At 39.1% G+C, this 19,325-nt stretch overlaps 1 protein-coding gene and 2 long non-coding RNA genes across 8 annotated transcripts in view; 2 read left to right on the top strand and 1 right to left on the bottom strand.

Moving 5' to 3' along the window:
* LOC145423554 (uncharacterized) lies at nucleotides 1–8,536 on the top strand. The gene is made up of 3 exons (XR_013904601.1): nucleotides 1–128; nucleotides 7,771–7,879; nucleotides 8,247–8,536. It is a non-coding gene; the product is annotated as an uncharacterized LOC145423554 (long non-coding RNA).
* A 3,431-nt stretch (nucleotides 8,537–11,967) lies between these two features.
* On the top strand, nucleotides 11,968–12,613 carry LOC113015029 (uncharacterized). Its single transcript, XR_003271050.2, has 3 exons — nucleotides 11,968–12,160; nucleotides 12,247–12,371; nucleotides 12,454–12,613. It is a non-coding gene; the product is annotated as an uncharacterized LOC113015029 (long non-coding RNA).
* Nucleotides 12,614–13,016: 403 nt separating this feature from the next.
* The window catches only part of LOC113014322 (receptor-type tyrosine-protein phosphatase U-like), a 259,557-nt gene continuing 253,248 nt past the window's right edge, over nucleotides 13,017–19,325 (bottom strand). For 3 of the 6 annotated variants that reach the window (XM_080296202.1, XM_080296203.1, XM_080296201.1), the window contains 4 exons: nucleotides 17,248–17,304; nucleotides 16,360–16,517; nucleotides 15,052–15,187; nucleotides 13,017–14,058 (listed from right to left, as the gene is read on the bottom strand). In XM_080296202.1, the coding sequence (XP_080152328.1) occupies nucleotides 13,996–14,058; nucleotides 15,052–15,187; nucleotides 16,360–16,517; nucleotides 17,248–17,304 (414 nt within the window). In that variant the 3' untranslated portion in view covers nucleotides 13,017–13,995. The remainder of the gene's footprint in view (nucleotides 14,059–15,051; nucleotides 15,188–16,359; nucleotides 16,518–17,247; nucleotides 17,305–19,325) is intronic. The other 3 variants (XM_026155759.2, XM_026155754.2, XM_026155756.2) reach the window with 1 other exon arrangement.

Here is a 19,325-nt window from a genome sequence, read left to right as displayed (position 1 = left end):
TTAGGGAGAAAGGATGACCAGGTATAAAAGTGGTTCTCCCCTTTAACTTCTGCAAGATGAGCAGGTCAGAATTACAGCAGAGACACCAGAAGAATCAACTACGGCTCAAACTGTGAACCTGCAAACTGGTAGTTTTCTGCTTTTTTTCCTGCTTATTTGTGTCATGTTATATTATAGAATCAAGAGGATTTGGATTTTCTCACAGTAGGTTAATGAGATAAGCATAGTTCAGGTGATTTTAAAATTTTATATTAATTTTATAATTATTATTATTATTTGATTCAGCTGCTTAATAAAATAACCTGCAATTAATGTCTAAATTGTGAACATTCCCTTTTTAACCCTTTTGTGAAACAGTAAAAATAAAAATCCAAGGTTACTCAAGCCCTTTAAAAAGTAAGTCTTGGAAATAAGGAAGTAAGCCTGAGGTCTAAGTGCTCTAATACGGTGATATGGTACTATGAGGTCTTTAAGATTGGGCTTCATTAGATGTGGGGAATTATCTTAAATTTGATTCTGGATTCAACAGAGACCCAATGAAGAGAAGCCAATATGGGATAAACATGCCCTCTCTCTTTCTAGTCTCTGTCAGTGGTCGCTGCAGTATTCAGGATCAACTGAAGGCTTTTTTAGGGAGCTTTTAGGACAACCTGCTAATGATGAATTACAATAATCCAGTCTTGAAGTAATAAATGCATGAACAAGTTTTTTACCGTCACTCTGAGACAGGATGTTTCTAATTTTAGAGACAATGGGTAAATGCAAGAAAGCATTTCTGTATATTTGTTTAGCATGTGCATTGAAGGGCATATTCTAAAGCTATATTTTAGACAAATGCAAATGCAAAACTGACTGTTTTTGTAAATTACTTTAGATATTTATCACATTTTCTTTTTTCCCGATTGAGAAGACTTGGTAGGACAATTGTTCAAATAATTACCAAATTTCTTATACGAATTTCCTAACCAAAAGTTTAATGATGAATGGACTGGATGGATGAATACATTAGTGGATTGTTTTCTTCATATAACCATTTTACCACAAAAGACTTATAGAAATAAAAATCAAAAGATATAGTTGACATTATTAGTTGAAAAGAGAGTGCTCTGCACCGCAGTCATTGCCTTTGTTTTTGTACGCTTTCAAGCTCACTTTTCAGCCAGTCAGTATTCTTCCTACACAGCCTTATTCCTTTTGGACTATGTGCTGTCGATTTTGTCGAGCACAGCACTGAAGGATGTCTGCATAGGTTGCATACACAAAATGAGGTGAGCCACAATGAGCCACAAATACAGTACTCAAAAGTAATTCCAAATTTAAAAGTTCTTTTGAGATTGAAGTCAAAATACAATTTTGAGAATAAAGTCTTATAGGTCCTTATACTGATCACGTGTATATCTGTGCTAAAAGAGAAATTATTTCCTTGTTAATGAAACAGATTGTGGAGTACAATTTCACTAACTTCACCTGTTGGCACAACCAGGTAGTGCAACAAATACAGAATACATTATATTGCCAGTTAATTTATATTTGGTGAAATTAATGGCACTTAATCAAATAAGAATATTTGTCACCAGCAACCAATGTTCCCTCTAAGCTGCGCACGTGTGCAATTGCGCACTGTTGGCACGGTCTCTGCGCACAGAAAATCTGCGTTGCGCACACAAAAAAATTCTAACCTGAATTGAAATTAAAGTAAATATGTGCCAACACCGGTGTTTTAGCTAGCAAAGCGGCATGGCTGATGTGGAGTGAAGCCACATTAATGACAACGTGTACAACCTATGGAGATGTGAGCAGGACAGACGGAAGAAGTAACGGAAAAACTGTGGACTTTATACCAGTTTTTAAATTGTGTTGATAGGCCACGTAAAACTAGAGTTATGATTTTAAAAAAATGCAATGTTTGGTTTTCTTCCTGAATATTATCGTTGTTTATATTTACTGCAGGAAGAAACGGTAAAAACGGCGTTTTATAAGGAAAACGCTTGAAAGCACTCTCTGCCTGTGAGCAAAGACGAAACCAAAGCATCCCCACCCTTTCCCATTGGTCGAAAAATGTACCATGTCGACCAATCAAAACATGGCATTTAGTTGTTAAGAAACGGGAGGACGTTTTAGGAGTGGTGCGGTGTTTTGAGATGTGAGAGATTTGCAACGTTTAGCACAAATCTTGTGTAGTTAGTGTGTAGTGTAGTCAATAGTTTTGTTGTGTGTGTCAGAACAATGAGGCGACAGTGATACATCTCCTGCTGTCAGGCCTGCAAGTATCAGGCTGTTGTTCTCCTTTATCTCATAGTGGACAGAAATTATTTTTTGGAGTGGCACAAATAATTTGTTTGGCATCAGATTTGATGCAGACCAGCTGATTGTTCTGAAAATAGTTTGAAATGTTTATTTTAAAAAAACGCCTTGGCTGCATTTTTAAGTAAACAGCTGCAAAAAACTTTGTTGTTTGCAAAACTGAGTTACTTTTTTGAACAAGTAACTATATAATTAATTGCCCAACATTGGTCATTATATTCTGTATTTTGCAGACAGAGAGTTACAGGACCCTCTCCCAGACCACAGACTCATAATACAAGTCAGAGCTTTATTTTTTTTTAAAAAAGAAGAAGAAAGTTGTGTTTTCAAAATTGGAGTTCAAGTTATTTTTACTTCCAATAGTGTTAACATGCTACACAGATCATGAACAAGATTTTTTTTTTTAAATTTTCATTGTAAATGGGCTAAAGCAGTTAACTAAAAGTAGTCTACAACAGAAATGTAAATGCTGTAATTTTATTATTTTAATAAACCATGTAACTTGGATGGATTCGACGCTGGCGTGACCACAGTGCACACGTCTGCTGTCGCTCACATGGGTCCACGAGATCGCTCAGGGAGTTTGTGTGTTCACTCAGACACATGAAAAATTAGAGGGAACATTGCCAGCAACTTAATTGATATTGACTTGTAATATAACTGCTGATTTTAAGGTTCAACTGAAATAAGTGGAGAAATGATAACTAAACGTAAATCGAGAGAAAATGACTCCTGAAATAAGTAAGTTAGTAAGTTACTCTGGTGTTGTTGAAACTCCTGAAACACTTCAGCATTGATAGAGTGCCGCTCCCTCATTCCTTGTGCATGCACAGAGAACTTTAACAAGACAACAGAAAGATTAATGCGAGCCTGTTATCAAGTTACCCACAGAATGAGCATTAATTAGTAACAGCTGATATGAGCCACCACTGGTAGCATTTGCCATTTTAATCAGTGAAAGCGACGATTAGAGACAGATGAATGTGGTAAGCTGCTGTCAATGTTCCATACACTGATCTTTGATAATGATAAGTAGCAGCACTGTTTAGAGAATATATTTGCAAGCCTGAAGATCAAAACTCACCTATGCATCCCAAAAAATTTCCGTAATCAAACTTCAATTACAGCTTGTATGCAGTGAAATGCTTGCAGCATAAAGCTCAGCAAGGGTAAAGGATAGTGTTTCAACACCAGCAGCCTAACTTGAATGAAATTACAACAGAGAAAGAATCAGATTTTAATCATCTTAATTTTAGACCATACTGATCCATTAAGATAAGCTAGGATCTGCCCTTACACTGGTAATTTTATACATTGCACCAATCATTCCTTGGTTACCACAGGCCAGCTCCAAGCAAAGATGCACATCAGCTGAATATATCTTGCAAGATGTTACATTTAAACCACTTTGTGTATTTAAAATTGTTTAGAAAGTAATTTTTCTACATTCTATGATTGTGCTCAGCTTGAACAAATTCAGTGGACCACAGATGCTCCCACAATCAACCACTGGTGTGGGACATTTTAATACTTTGAAAGGTTTGTGCTGGATTTTTGTTTTTCTCAATGGCAAAAGGTTCATTTCAAAGAGATGGCTTAGGCCTAAGTAACCTAAGCAAGGCTGATTAGCAACCTGAAAGACTGAAACACAAACGTCTTATGAACCAGACAAAGAAATTTTTATTGCCACATCTCTAATTCCAGTAATCACAACAGATGTGTTTCATTTAAAAAAAACAAAGAAAAACCAACAAAATCAAATGGTTTCTTCACTTGAGACACTTTGCTAGGTATTTTCAGCATCGACTTTAAGTTGAAGATTGTTTGTGTGTCGTTGTTGATTTGGTCGCTCCTAAAGCTCTTGCTGTCTCTGCTAGGTTTGTTTGTTTTTTGTTTTGTTTGAAACCTGGTCTTATTAGGAGGATGGATACCATCTCTGGTACTCCTACTGGAGTTGTTTATGACCATGGTGTCCTTTAAAGCACATATTAAACAAATATGTAGAACTGCTTTCTTTGATTTCCACAATATCTCTAAAATTAGAAATATCCTGTTTCAGAGTGACGCTGAAAAACTAGTTCATGCATTTATTACTTCTAGGCTGTACTATTGTAATTCATTTTTTATCAGGGTGTCCTAAAAACTCCCTGAAAAGTCTTCAGTTGATCCAAAATGCCGTAACAAAAGTACTGCCCGGTACTTCATTGGCTCCCTGTTAAATCCATAAACGAATTTCAAATCTTGCTCCTCACATATAAGGTCTTGAATAATCAGGCCCCATCTTATCTTTATGACCCTATAGTTCCATATCATCCCATTAAAAATCTCCACTCTCACATTGCGGGCTTGCTTGCAGTTCCTAGGGTATTTAAAAGCAGAATGGGAGCTTTCAGGCCCCTCTTCTGTGGAATCAACTTCCAGTTTGGAACTGGGAGATAGATGAGGCTTAAAACGTTCCTTTTCAAAAGGGTATATAGTAAGGTTGGATCAGGTCACCCTGAGTCCTCACTTATCATTAGCAATTAAAAAGCTTCAGTGATTTATCTTCGTAACCTTTTGCTGCTTTCTTTTTGCTCACCAACATGTGTGATGTAAAGAAAATGGAATATGTAAAAGATGTTAATAACCCCTTCTGTACATTACCAAGCAACGCTTGGACAATAATGCTGAGGGGACTGTAATTCTGACCATGTCTGGTCTAATAAAACACCCAGTTATTAAGGTGCAGTCCCTGCCAGAGCTTTCAGATGTTTGACTGAATGTAATGAGTTGAAAACACTTCACCTTCATTTTTTATTGTTTTCATTCCCCCTGTAGATATTGACAGTAAACAATGTCACACACTGCTTAAACCTTTCAGTTGATTTTTTTGTTATTAATATATTTTAATATGCTTTTTCTTTTTAATTAATATGGAATCTTGTGTTTCTTAGCCCATGAAAAACTGTTTTCAGTTTTTTCACACAGGTCAGCCACTACAAACGTTTGGCTTATAGATTATGATGCTGAACATTAAACAAAATCTGAAGTATTTAAAATGCGCTCAACCTTAAACATATGCAGCAGTAATATTAATCCGTTTAATGCTGATGGGGAACGTTTTTCTGCAGAATAGTCATTTTTACTTTTGATATTGTATGCACAATTTTCCAGTAATACAATTTTAGGAGCAGTGAGGTGTCTTCCATTGTGCTTTATTGCTTCTTCTCCTGAAAGAAAATTTCCTCCACCACTTGTCAAAGTCCACTAATAATAAATACTTTATGGTAATATAGTAGATATTTATTTAACTATAGAAGTAATAATATGCAAACAAGCAGCACAAATGTTTCAATCTGATCCAATTTATCATATTAAATTGTTAAATATTGGAGGAAGATCTCTTTGTCTGAGAAAGAAAGCTAATTCACAATGGCCTTATTGTTTGTGTGAGAAAAAAAAAACTGTTGATTGGCAGTTACTCAGACCTTGGCCACCATCATCTCTAGGGTTTACAGAGAACAGTCAGAACACATCCAGGGAGTGGCAGTGCTCTGGTTGAAAATACCTTGTTGATGCCAGGGGTCAGAGGAGAATGGCCAGAGAGCTTTGAGCTGATAAGAAAGAAACAGGCACTCTAAATAACCACTCATTATAACTGAAATATGCAGAAAAGCATCTTTGAATGCACAGCCTGCACAGATGAGCAGCATATGACCACACCAGCTCTAATTCCTGTAAGCTAAGAACAAGAAACTGAGGCAACCCTTCATACAGAAGCACCAAAATTGAACAACAGAATACTGGAAAAACATTTGCTGGTCTGATAAGACTCGATTTCTGATGCAATTTTTGCATGGTAGGGTCAGAATTTGGCTCTAATAAAACATGAAAACTTGGATCCATTCTGTCTCGTATTAACAGTTCTTCTTGACAGTGGTGGTTTGATGGTATGGGGGATATTTTCTTTGCAGTACCACCTGAGCATCATTTAAATGCCACAGTCTACCTAAGTATTGTTGCCAACTTTGTCCATTCCTTCCTATGTTCATCTTCTGATGCCCGCTTGTATCAGAATGTGGCATTGCTGATCATCTCAGACTGTTTTTTCTTTTTTAAGATGAATTTGAGTTAACTGTGCTCAAATGGCCTCTACTCACCAGATCTCACATTAATAAACGTACTATTTGTAAACTGGCATTGAGTGTGATACTCTGGTTTCCCATTTCAGTTGATTGTGCAGCTCTTATATGTTTAATCTTCTCTGAATTCTTTCTAAATGTGATTAATGCCTCCCCATCTGACGTGTGTTCTATTATGTTTTTTCACAAGATCATAAAAAGAAATTATCACTTCACTTTTTCACCTGCTGACGACTAAAAGAATGTGATGTTTGCACTAATTAAGCACGCAAAGTTTAAAAACTACACTGAACACCTGCATACAAGTGATGACTGATCTTGTTGATGTAAGCATCAAAACATGTCTATCAGGAAACCATGTATCAAAAGGTTTTATAGACTGTGAATGTAGGAAACGAGTGTTCACACTGTGTATATTTATTGGGCCTCAAGGTCTTCTTGTTGTTTCAGTTTCTGCAGTCAGACTTTCTCTGCTTTGTTGCCTTGGTGGTGCACGCTTCTCTCTTACAGCATTCAGTATTTTCTCTGCTTCACCACAAGATATGGGATAACACAACATGTTTCCTTGTAGAAAGACATAGGGGATAATATGCTGACTGCACAGCCTTGTTAATTTAAAATGATTCAGATTCACTAACATTCAAAAGATGGTAATAACAAAATCAGCTAGTGTGCACTTTTCATGAACCTTTTAGTAATTTTGCATGTGCGCATATTTAAAGGTAAGAGCATTTCTGCACATATTCTGAGACATTCAGAAAGTTGTCCCAGGCGTAGCCAGTATAAAAGATGGATGTAGCCACCCATTAGTTAGTAACTATCTGTTACGAAGCCAAGAGGTAAGTCATCATGGATCACTGATAATCCTTCTTTCTCACTTATAAATTGACCAAAATATCCTTTCGAATTCAATTTTTAACTAGTGATTGAGTAATGAATAGCATGTAATGAGGTCTTCTATACAACTGGGAGTATTTTTGAAGTCATATGAATATCCAGCTGCTGACAATTAAAAACAATGTAGGATGAAGGCATGTCCACATCGGCTTTATTTTTCAGATCCAGAAGCTGTGTCCGTCTTTTATACTCCCAGGCTATGGTGGGTCACCAGACTGTTACATGTGTCAGTTTTGCAAGTCTCTCACAGATTCTTTCACATCGGTCATCTTTCATCTGGATCAGTGCAAAATCTCAGTGTATACTCACCTAATAGTGATTGTGGCAGGGGTGTGGTCTCTGACTCTGCTGCAATGGAGGGATGGTCGGGTGAGCTCACAGGGCTGCCCCGGGAGAATGAAGGGGACAGGTGAGAGGGATTACAACTAATGAACTCTGCCCTTTTTAGTGCCTGGAGTCAGGAAGGGAAGGAGCTGGAAAGATGGCTTCCCGTGGAATATATACAGTGTCGGAGCAGTGGGAAATGCTGTATTTAAACATAAAGGTACTTTATAAAGGTAAAGAGTTTAAATTAATGAAGCACAAATACAGTAAATCATTGTGATGTCAGATTCGTATGTAACTATATAACTATGCATGATTATGATGGTACAAAATGGTATAAGTGTACCAAAACCCCTGTTTCTCTATACCAGAACATGTTATGCTGTCATGTTAAAACAGAGTTTAAAAATGGCCTTGTGTTTTTATAATGCAGTTCTATTCTTACTGACCAGTGAAAGTGGGGGTTTTTTGTTTTGTTTTTTACAACAAGCTATGTTCAAATACATTCATATAGCACTTTATTCTTTGTGCTTTAAGTGCTTTGTAATCTGTCATGTATGCTTTCACATTCTAATGGTTTCATTTCAATTTGGTTTTCAGTGTCTTGCCCAGGGTCACTGTGATATGTAGACTGGGTGGACCCAGGATCTAATTCTGGAAAATACAGCAGCTGTAGCTAGCAGACACAGTGTGTGACAAACAGTTGTGTGTTTGATGATATTTGTTGAGCTGATGGAAATGTTTAATTTAAAATGACCTTCCACATTAAAGTGTTATGCTGAAGTACACTGACCGCAGTTCATGGGCATCTGCACAGAAAACACTGTTCCAAATGGTTCTGGCTCACTTTAACCCCTCTGTATAGCACAATAAAAGATTTTGTAAAATTATGTTGTTTTTCCTCTCTTAGTATGCAAATAAGTCTTGGTGATGGACACACCAATAAGATGGTCCTTTCTGCATTACCTCCACTTGTGCTCAAATCCAGTTGATTTTTGAAGGGTCAGTGACATGAAGTTAACAAGCTTGTTTTGAAAATGTAAGGAGCAGAAAGTACAGCCGTTTCTGTTAAAACATATAAGTGTTCAGAAAACATAAAAAGAACTTGTTACTGAATAGTATTTGTAGTACTTGTGCTCTATGTCTGTGAAGGTTCTCAGTCATCCAGGTCGTCGTAGTCCAAGGAGCTTGGAAAGAAAAGCGTCTGGACTTCTTTAAGTTGCTTGAAGACGTTTCACCTCTCATCCGAGAAGAAGAGCCACCTCGACGGGACAAGACTTGGCTGTCCATCTGCATCTAAAGGGCAAAGGTCACTCTTTCGAGGATGCCAACGTTCACATGACAGAAGAATAGCAGCAAGAACGAGAAGCTTTACAAGATAGAAGTCTTGACAATAGCCCTGCTTTGATGTATGGTCTGCATTAACAAAAAGACAGGAGGTGGAGGTAGCAGAGTTGAAGAGTGAACATGATTAGAAATGAACACGTTAGTGGGATAGCTCAGATTGAGTGGTTTCTTTGACTGTATGTATAGTGCTTTACAGTGCAGGGCATGGAACTGTGACAGTTGTGGCGTTATCAGAACTGAGGTCTATGTGCAGGTCAGTGTGTGCAGAAGTGCTCATATGAGTCTCGTGTGACCAGGTCACGCAACCTCTGACAGCACCAGCCTCTCTGGGAGCTTATTGTTCCACAGAGAGCTGAGGATGAAGATGCACGTCCTATGCACTGTGAGCCACTGGGATAAAGCAAGTTCATTATTGACTCGCCCTCGGCCATCGCTTCACATCTTCCCTCCCCCTCTGAGGATGGGGGAACAGTCTCATCAGTTTTGCCCTGCACTGCCACAGGCTACCCTGACTGATGTAGTATCTTCTTACCAAACGACATATTTGCCGACCTTCATAGACATTCTGTTATCCTCACCTGACATAATCAATGATTACCACACTGAATAAGACATTGTAAAATACACACACACACACGCACACACAAACACACCAGCTTTTTAGCATTGGCAAACCTAGCATCTTGAAGTATGTTGCACAGACCTTTTTTCTAATGTATAGACAGAGCTTTGGGTCCATTTCCTTGTCTAATCTAATTTAATATACTGTAATGTAACATTGTGTCCAGCATAAGATGAATCTATGTTATGGATTTGGAGATAAAGCAAACTCAGATGGAATCTCCCAGTAGAGAGCAGAGCATACATCTCCAGTCACCCTCTCTCTCCGTGATCAATCTGCCAAAAAAACTGAAAACAATATTAATTAATTCATGTGGCTTCACATCGCATGGCTTTAACCTTAACAGAAAGCCAGCAGGGGGGATGAGATGGATCTTTTGTGTTTGTGTTTGCACAGCTTGCCTTCTGCAGATTCGTGATGCCAGGGTGCCAGGGTGTGCTACCCTCCAAACAGCCCCTCCTGCCGGCTCATTTGGCTCTTGGAAAACAAAATGCCATTTGATTACAGAAATGTAAAAGCTATGGACCTAACACAGCGTGAGATAAGGAAAAAAGCCAGCTCTACAAATCCTGATGAACTCATCCAAAGATGAGCTGTAAGCCACCGCCATCAGATCAGTCATGGAAATCAGCCTGGCATTATTTGTTATTGGCTTAGAGCATGCAACAGCGGCTCAATGTGTCTGCACTTTAATGTGTATATAAATAACTTATGAGTGAGAATTTGAACAGTCAGAAGGCTTGTATGAGCCTGTTGTCATCGCTGTTAGCACGAGGGTGTGATGATGAAAAAAGCAAAACAATATAAAAAATACTAAACTATGTTATTAATGTGGCTAGCTTTAGTCATTACTGCAGGTAATTCAGGTTTAAACCTTAGTCCGCTCCCTTTACATAACAAGCTGATAATCTGCCCGAGAACAGTTTCCTGTAACTATATGTGTAAAAAAGCCCCGAGATGACTCAAAACCTCAAGATAAGCAGCTCCACATATCTACAGAGCCTCCTTTTTAATTGAGTTCCACCACTTGAACACAGCCTTTCAGTGTGAGACAATGGCTCCTATAGTAATTACAGTAAACGCTGCTGCAACAATGAGTCTCGCACTGTTCTCTGAATCAGATCAGTGGTAAAAAGAAAAAAGGCAATAGCAGTGGAGGTAAATAAGGAAAAAAAACACACATTTCCAGGTTTGTGAATTGTAATCTGACATAAACAGATGCTTTGAGGAGCACGTCATCCCCATCCTTTTGTGTGCTGCACACAATGGCAACTGTGTTTTTCATCCAACATGCATTATGCAGCTTTTCATCATTTTTAAATGCAGGGAAGGCAGATAGATTCATTTGAAAACACAAGCAGCGAATGCAATTGAACAAGGAACACAAAATAAGGACAGGCCAACCAGACAGCTCAGTGTGACCTCTGACCTGTGTTCACATTTTTTCACTGTTTCTGGAGTTCATGCACCTGCTGTGTTAGAAATCCTGTCAGTGTCCTTCCTCTCCTTTCAAGGCGCAGTGGGAGTACAGTATATTGAGCTTGGAGGGTAGCAGAGGGTCAAACAGTGAATCAGTGAAGCTTTTTTATCCACTCATTTAGAGGGAAAAAAAGGAAAAACTAGATGTGACATCACATGTGAAGCGCCACATGCAGATTAAGTGTGCCGGGCCCTTGATCAATGGGATCATCAGGACTCTCCAATTAAAGAGGTGGTTTAATACTAGAGGGTCTGTTTGGTGGTAGTGATAAAAAAAAAGTCCATTAAAGTTGCTAATTAAATGATAAGCGTAAATTAAAACACAGGTCAAGAGAGTGAACTGTCTGGTGCTTTTTTGTTAGCACCAATATCTCTTGGATGTATGAGGCGGGGCTAGTGAGGGATTTTTTTCTGGTGCTGCTGGTTGGGGGAGGCGACAATCTTGTTTGTTTTTTTTTAAATCACAAATGCAAAAGTGTTTAAAAATGCCTTTTTGGACTTAAGCGTCTGCCGCACATCCATGTAGGACTCCGTGGGGGAGGGGAACTGGGGCATGAAATGAGAAGGCGGGTGTGTAAAAATGTGTTGAAGCTCAAGTTTTCTTCTTTGCAGTAATAAATGTGCATTATTATTAATTCAAGATGTAAAAACCGAATATTGTGATACAATATTAATGAGAAATTCCTATTTGTGGCTCAAGATAGCCTCCAGTCCTGGACACATTAACAGCCACTGGGTTGTGTACACAGCCAGATATGCAAAGGACACCCCCCATTCTAATTCTGTTTGCACTTGTTTTATGCGTCTTTATAGTCATGTTGTTGTCAGTTTGCATCTTATTGTGGTTGTTTATAGTCTGTGGCTTCTCTAAGTTTCTCTGTAGTTTTTTGTGTTTCTTTGTAGTCATGATTGTCATGGTCCGGGTGAATACGGGGTGTTTCCACTCTGCTGGGCTCCACCTTCAGACGGAGACTCCAATCAGCTTCCACACCTGGTTCCAATCAAGTCACCTGCATATAAGACCAGCGTTCACGACAGACCCCTGCCAGATCTTCTGCTAACACATGTTAGTGCTAGGCCGCCAAGCCCTTGCGAGAACTCTGGATTACAGTTTTTTCTCCTCACCGTGTTTTCTTTCCTTTTTCGCCATAGGACCCATCTGCCTGCCTCCCTGCTCAGCTCCCCACTCCAAGCCTATTCTGGATCTGCTTTGGACACTCCTCACCCGGAACCCCCTGGACACTCCCTCCTCGATTGACACTTCAAATCTGCAACGCGTAAGCCCAAACCACCATAGCCTAATCCTCCAGCTGTGATTCATTGAGACTACCACTGACTACTTTCCTCCTCTCATCATAGTGACTTCACACCTCCCTCCAAGCCGCTGCCCCCTTTCTCCATTCCCCGGATCCCTCTGTGGAATCCAGCCCTCAGAGTTTCTCGTTCACAGTTTTGCCTCACAGTTTTCCGCTCATAGCTTTCACAGTTCATAGCATGCATAGGTTATAGCATTCTTAGTTTTCTGTTTTGTAACTTCGCTCAGCTCTGTAAATAAACTGTGCTCACGCCCGTTTTGCCTCCCTCTGTGTCTGCATTTGAGTCCACACCCACTGCCTGGCCCTCTCGGCCGTAACACATGATCACTTTGCATCTCTTTGTGATTGTTTTGAATGTCTTTGTAGTTACGCTGTCGACAGTTTACCTTCCTCTTTGGGATTTTGTAACTCATCTTACTGCACGGCATGGATGTGTCCAGTTGATGGGTGGAGCTTACACATTGCGTAACATATCCGTGATGCTAACAAGAGAATCCGTTTTTTCATTCTGGAAGTGTAGGTCATAGAGGATGCCAAGATTCAGCCCGAGTTGTTCTGCTTGCGTCTGTGAAATGCACTAATAAAAACCTCTTCAAAAAGTGTGGCTATGAGGCAACAGCATATTTTATTTCATTTCCTCTTTTATACACTATTTTGAAAAGAAAACACATTGAATAAATACAAATTTAGAAAGCAACAGATTTTCACTGTATTCTCACAGCAACACATGGTTACTTTTATGGAGCTCTCTCAGGACTAGCAGAGGGATTCGTTTTTGCAGAACCCACCCTAAAGCAGACTTGAGCCACACACTGCAATGGAACACTTAAGACTGGGCATGCAGATGTTGAACCCTACCCCTTTTACAGACACAGAGAGAATGGATTGGCACACTGAGAGACGTTAAGAACATCTAGAAACACCCGAGGGAAGGAAAAGAAATATCTATATACACAAAGAATAAATAAAGAGAAATTAGGTCCAACACAACTTCACTGTACAGATATGTCCACTGGATGTGACCAACCTCTTTCCAGCTCAGCCTCACGTAACCCTTTGACCATCAGCCCCACCCACGATAAATTCAAATATAATATAGTACAACATGGGATGTTCACCAACAGCAGATTGCACCATTTACAATGTTACAAACAAACACAAAATATCATCCAGTGCCTGGCCTATCAGTGTTCAGTGTTCATAGTAAGGCAGGATACAGCAGAGATCTTTGTATCCAGTCAGTGAGTTGTACAACAGGTAGTCCGGCTTGCGTTGACAGTGGTTTTATAAAGTAAACTCCATTCCTGTAGTGTTCAACATTTTGGCAGATGTAGAGTGGCAAAAGAAAGAGTACGGGTTGGATCAGAGCGCAGAGGAAAAGCCAAGAAGGGTGTCAGTAGTATATTACAAATTTTCCCGGGAACTTTCTCTATCAGCCTTTATGGCCGATGTTTCATCCAGGCGTTGCGAACGAGAAAAACAGAGCTGCTTACACGGACTAAGGAGGCAGGAGCAAAGATCCAAGATGCAGGGTCCAGGATCTGGACCGTCTACTTGAGGATTGACGAGATGAAAGGGATAGATGCTATCTGACTTCCAAACAGTCCAGGTACTCCTGGGCCAGGTCATAGCAGAACCGGTACTGTTCCTGGAAACAAAACAGAGGCTTGTTTTTTCATATCATGATTATTAAATATTGTTATGCAATTAAAGTGGTTACATCTAGACTATTTTCTTGCACTGAATGAGATAAACAGTGCTTGGCCATGTCAAACATACAGTAATGTGATAACTCAATAACGTGTTATTCTTATCATATTTCTCTGTAAACATACTGTTTGAAAAGTTATTTTACAAACAAATTAGCTGAAACAAGTTGGGAATGTATGCATTTCCAATCAACTCAGACTACGTTCAACTTGAGATAGGCACGTGCATGAGTAGACAAAGTAAGTCATCATCAATGACACTGTGATTTACCACAGTAACATGTAAATAAAAACCAGACTGGCCAATATAATCCAGTGATCATGAAAAACAGGAGAGATTTTAATCAGTTTGGTCCACTCTGTCATCATTAAAGAGAGAATAAAATTTTGATATAAAATATACATATTTTTATACTGTTTTTAGTTATCATTTAGGGTTAGGGTTGAATTTTGAATTGAAAGCTATGATCCAATAGGAACAACATGTAGGCGACGGAAACAGAAGATAAAAATCAGGAGAAACAGATCAGACAAAGTTTATTTATAAATCTGTGGTTTTAGTTACCAGAGTGAACCTGCCACAAAGACATTTTTAAATTCAAACGCGTTTATGTTTTTTCTTTATAATTCTTCAGTAGAAATCTAAAGTACTGATGGTAATGTAGTAACCTAATGTTTTTCTTTCTTTTCCAATACGAAATGTCATTATTTCTTCCCTCACTGGTTAAAAATGCTTTTAGCCCCAACCCCCCACCGATGCCCATCAACAGGAATTCTTTATAGAGTCTGTTACCCCGGTAACAGAGAGAGTTTAAGTGAACTCTTTCCAGAACAGAAAAGTAGGAGTTTCCCCTCATCTCAGGGTTAACAAAATCAGAGCTATTAGCTAAACCTTCCTAGAATAGTCCCAAAGTCTCCTCCTTGTTGCTTACCATTGTCTCCACCATGTTTGGCTTAGAGTTGCGCAGCGTTTTGGCAGCAAAGAACACATCCACAATGCTGTGGTGTCGAATCATTTCCAGGATCATGGTGCAAGCACAGAAAGTACCGCTTCGACCGCCGCCATTCCTACTCCAGAAGGAATGAACAAAGACACACACAGAAAATAGAAGCATAAAGACATGAGTGACCTAATAAAGATGTGGTAGAGCAGCTCACACAGCCTCTCAGAGGGGGAGCTACAGAGTGAAATGTCACAGTTTGACTGACCGCAGATCAAGCATGCTGCCAGAAAAAGGCCAGCCGGCAGTCATGCAAGATGAATATCTGAGTAAAGTTCTCATTAAAATACAGGAGCTGGGATTTAATCAGATATTAAATGTCTTACACATAGCCTGATCTCCAGAGAACAAAGGCCCTGACATGAGGATAGGGGACAGTAATTATGCGGCGCTGCTGCCATATTTATTGGATAATATTTCTTCAGCAAAACTGAAATTTAACTGTTAAGAAAAGAACTTTCTGTAACCATTTAAAGAAAAAGTAGCAAGGCGAACAATGTGAATGTAAGCTGTCATTACTCGCAGTACGGACTACTTAAGGTCAAACATTCAGAAATTGAGCCTTCAACAGAGTCTGAAAGAGACTGAGAACCTCAGCCTTTTAGACATGAAAACTTAGACCTGCTGTACTCATAATGCGAATGCTTGAATCCAGTAAATACTTTAAAAGTGCATAGACAAATAAATGAAGTAAAATTTCCTTTTGCATGATGCAAATTACATGCACAGCACTGTGAAAAAGTGTTCACCCTCTCCCTAATTTATTTCATTTAATTTTTGTAAATCTTTTGTAATAAAACAAATGCAATATTAGATTTAAATTAAAAAAAATTAAATTAAAAAGAATTACTCCCTGTTTGTGACAATGAGTCTTTCACATTGCAAGTGATCCAGGTCCTAAAGCAGGTACTCACATGGTGCCTTTATTTAGCGCTTTGCTAGTCATTGTACATATATTCAGAGCGTACTGTGTACTCTACATCCATGGCCAATTTAAAATTAGTTAACCTAACATGCGTATCTTTGGACTATGGGAGGAAGCTAAAGCACCTGCATGGTGAACATACAAACTTCACACAGCAGGCGTTTTAACCAGGAACTGTGGTGCTGTGATGCAACCTTCACTATCTTTCTACCCAGTGCTGGTACAAAGCAAACAACCCCAAGTGCTTATTGTAGCAATGATAGCTAAATTAAAGAAACAGAATGGATGGTGCAGGTGTATGTAAGCAGACTCACAGGCAATGAACAATGGTGCGTCCTTCCCCACACTCCCTCTGCCAGTTGTGAACCTGAGCCAAAAGGCTAAGGAAGGCTTTCTTGGAGTCGGGCACATCACGGTATGGAGACCAGCGCAGGAACTGGAAGTGACGCACAACAAGCTGGCCCTCCTGAAGCTGCACAGGAGAGAAGCAGAAAAAGGAAAAAGCTTCATCATGCATGCTTCACACACTACAAACCCATTCAGAAACATATGTGCTTATCAGCCAGAGGCAATTCTGTCAGCTCTCAGACCTGTTCTGCTTCTGTACTTTTCTATTAGGAGGTTGTTAAAAACACATCAAACTCAGTTATCAACAAAAATGTAAACATAGTTTAGAAGCCATCAGATTTCATATATTCAATACATTCCTACCAAGCAGCACTAACCAAATCTTTTGAATTTAAAGTTACATTTGCACCTAAATAAAATATGCAAACGTTTTTGGTTTTAATTATCTCTGAGGCTGTTAGTAAAATCACAAACGGTCACTTGATCCATTAATATAAAAATATTGATTGGTGCAGCTTTAAAAGCATATTTTATTAGCGTATTTGATGGCTACTTGAATGTTTGACCTCACCAAAGCCCAGGCTATGTCCAAAAATACAGTTTCAACATTTCAGGGTCAAAGGTGTGTTTAACTGAAATTGTACACAACCTTTTTTTAAAAATTAAAGAAAATGTAGAGGATACGAAAACATTGCTTTATAGTGTTTTTAGTGAAGAAGAACTCCATAAGGAACCTTTAATTTTAAGGAATGCAAGAAGTAACGATGCCTCTGTTGTGAGGTAGAAGCGCATCACAAATAAGATCATGTTTGGTAACATGTAGGACCTGTGCTATCTACTGGACAATAGAATACCTTCTTAGGACAGAGTTTAATGGTGTCTTGCTCTGGTGTTTCTGTCTTCTCCGGATCCTGTGGAGCGCATGTGGGAACAGTTTCTGACATGATGTTAAGATAATTGAGGGGCTGAGTGGGATACTGAAGTAACAGGGGAGGTTAACACTACTGTGAGCTAAAGACAAGAGACACATCTGCTTCTGAAAGCACCTACAGAGGATTGTTGAGGATCTACTGAGGTCAAAGGATAGGAGGTGCAACTGCTGCTACAGGTCATGCTAAGCTACTCAGACAACACTCATGCACATGAGCAAACACAAAGACTCACTACTGGTAACACAAATATTTCATTCATACTCAAATGTTGGATATGGTCAAAATAAAAATAAAAAACTTTTTTAAAGTAATATTTGATATTGTATAATTGCTCAAATAAAACAAAAACTGCTTATTAAATAGGTCTCAGGACCACATGCAGCAAATTACTCCGACCGCTGAGAAGAACAAAATCAAGCTGGGACCTAGGTCACCGTTCAGAATTATTATATGTGTGTCAGGCTTCAGTTATCCTCTTGAAAATAAATGAATTGATTGGGTGCCAGGAACTACAGCTGCAAAAAAAGTTGTCTGCTGAGGTAGGGCTGGATCAAGTGTTTTTGTCCATGTTCAATGTTAAAGTAAAAACATGTCATTTGATAAGAAAATTAGATGTTTAAACAGCAATTTTAGAAATTAAGTCTGTCAAAATGACATATCAAGGGAACCGAGAGACATGCAGGGTTTACACTTGGATCTTAATGTTTCTGATTCTGTACAGGAAAGAAAACGGAGGGAAAGCAATTAAACCCATTCATTAAGTCAAGTCAGAGAAAATAGTTTGGACACTGGGGAGAAGTTAAATAGTTTGGAATTGTAGGAACCAGCAGTATCTCTCCATTCTGTTGCTGCCTTGTCATGGTAATTCATGACATACAAAATAACAGAAACATATTTGAAATCTCAAACCCAAAAACCTTTAGAGATTTATGTAAGGCCTGCCTGATGCCACTCAGTTGTGTGCATGTAGAAATACAGGGCTTATAGGAAAGGTGGGCTGCCTGAGTGGAAATTCTAAGTCTTTCTCAAGATAATAAAATGCAGGTTTTTTACTCTAATGATCGACACATATACCTAATCTAACCTAATATATCTATAAGTCTTGATTCTATAATGTAGTGACTGAAGAAAACCACTGGCATTTAGCCTCATTGTGGACTTCTAGAAGAACCAAAACAGGAGGACAGTTGTTGATTTGCAATATCAGGTATATATCTGTAGCTTTCCCCGTGTTTCTCTGTTACCTCCACCTGCATCTCATTCTCACTCTGTTTGTCACTCCCAGTGTATGTAAACTCTAGTCCTGTGTTCCACTTTGTAAACTCATCCGTTGTATATTCCTTACTCAGGGCCCTATTCCAAGAAGTAGGTTTAACTAACAGCTCCAAGCTTGGTGACCCCAAATGAGGAGAACTTTGAATTTTCTGTTCCTGAAAGAGAGTTAAGCTTAGTGGAGTACATGCTGTGAACCCTGTACTAGTGATTTCAACATGCCCAGAGTATGTTTCTTTATCTGGATTCACTTAACATAACACTGGTGTTTATTAGGATAAGTGGTCACACAAACCTGGTGACCAGCTCACTATGTTAACCCAGGGTTCCCCCTATGCTTAGCTATCCCAGACTGTGTGAATGGCATCGCTCTAAAAGCTCTACAGCTGTGGAAAACCTACCACAAAGCCTCTACAACAGTTGTCCACATCCAAACTCATGACTTAAAATATCATTAATCAGAGACCCTCAAAAAAGACTTGTGGGCCTTCTATGGCCACTTGAAAGCAGCGTATCATCTGTTTGCTGACACCCCCCTATTAGTGTTGTGAAGTTCAGCTGTCTGTGTGAGTTTCACATCTGGCTTAAGGGCTTCTGCAGGAATAATGACATCCCCTTTGTGGACAACTTCACATCATTCCTCAACCTACGTGAACCTTTTAAAGCAAAATGATCTTCACCCAAATGACGGGGATTCAAGTATTCTGACCACAAATATTGATCTAAGC

The sequence above is a fragment of the Astatotilapia calliptera genome, chromosome 22 (assembly GCF_964374335.1).
Source record: "Astatotilapia calliptera chromosome 22, fAstCal68.1, whole genome shotgun sequence".
Taxonomy (NCBI): domain Eukaryota; kingdom Metazoa; phylum Chordata; class Actinopteri; order Cichliformes; family Cichlidae; genus Astatotilapia; species Astatotilapia calliptera.
The sequence above is the reverse complement of the archived record's forward strand: the minus strand, read 5'-3'. Positions and strand labels throughout refer to the sequence as shown.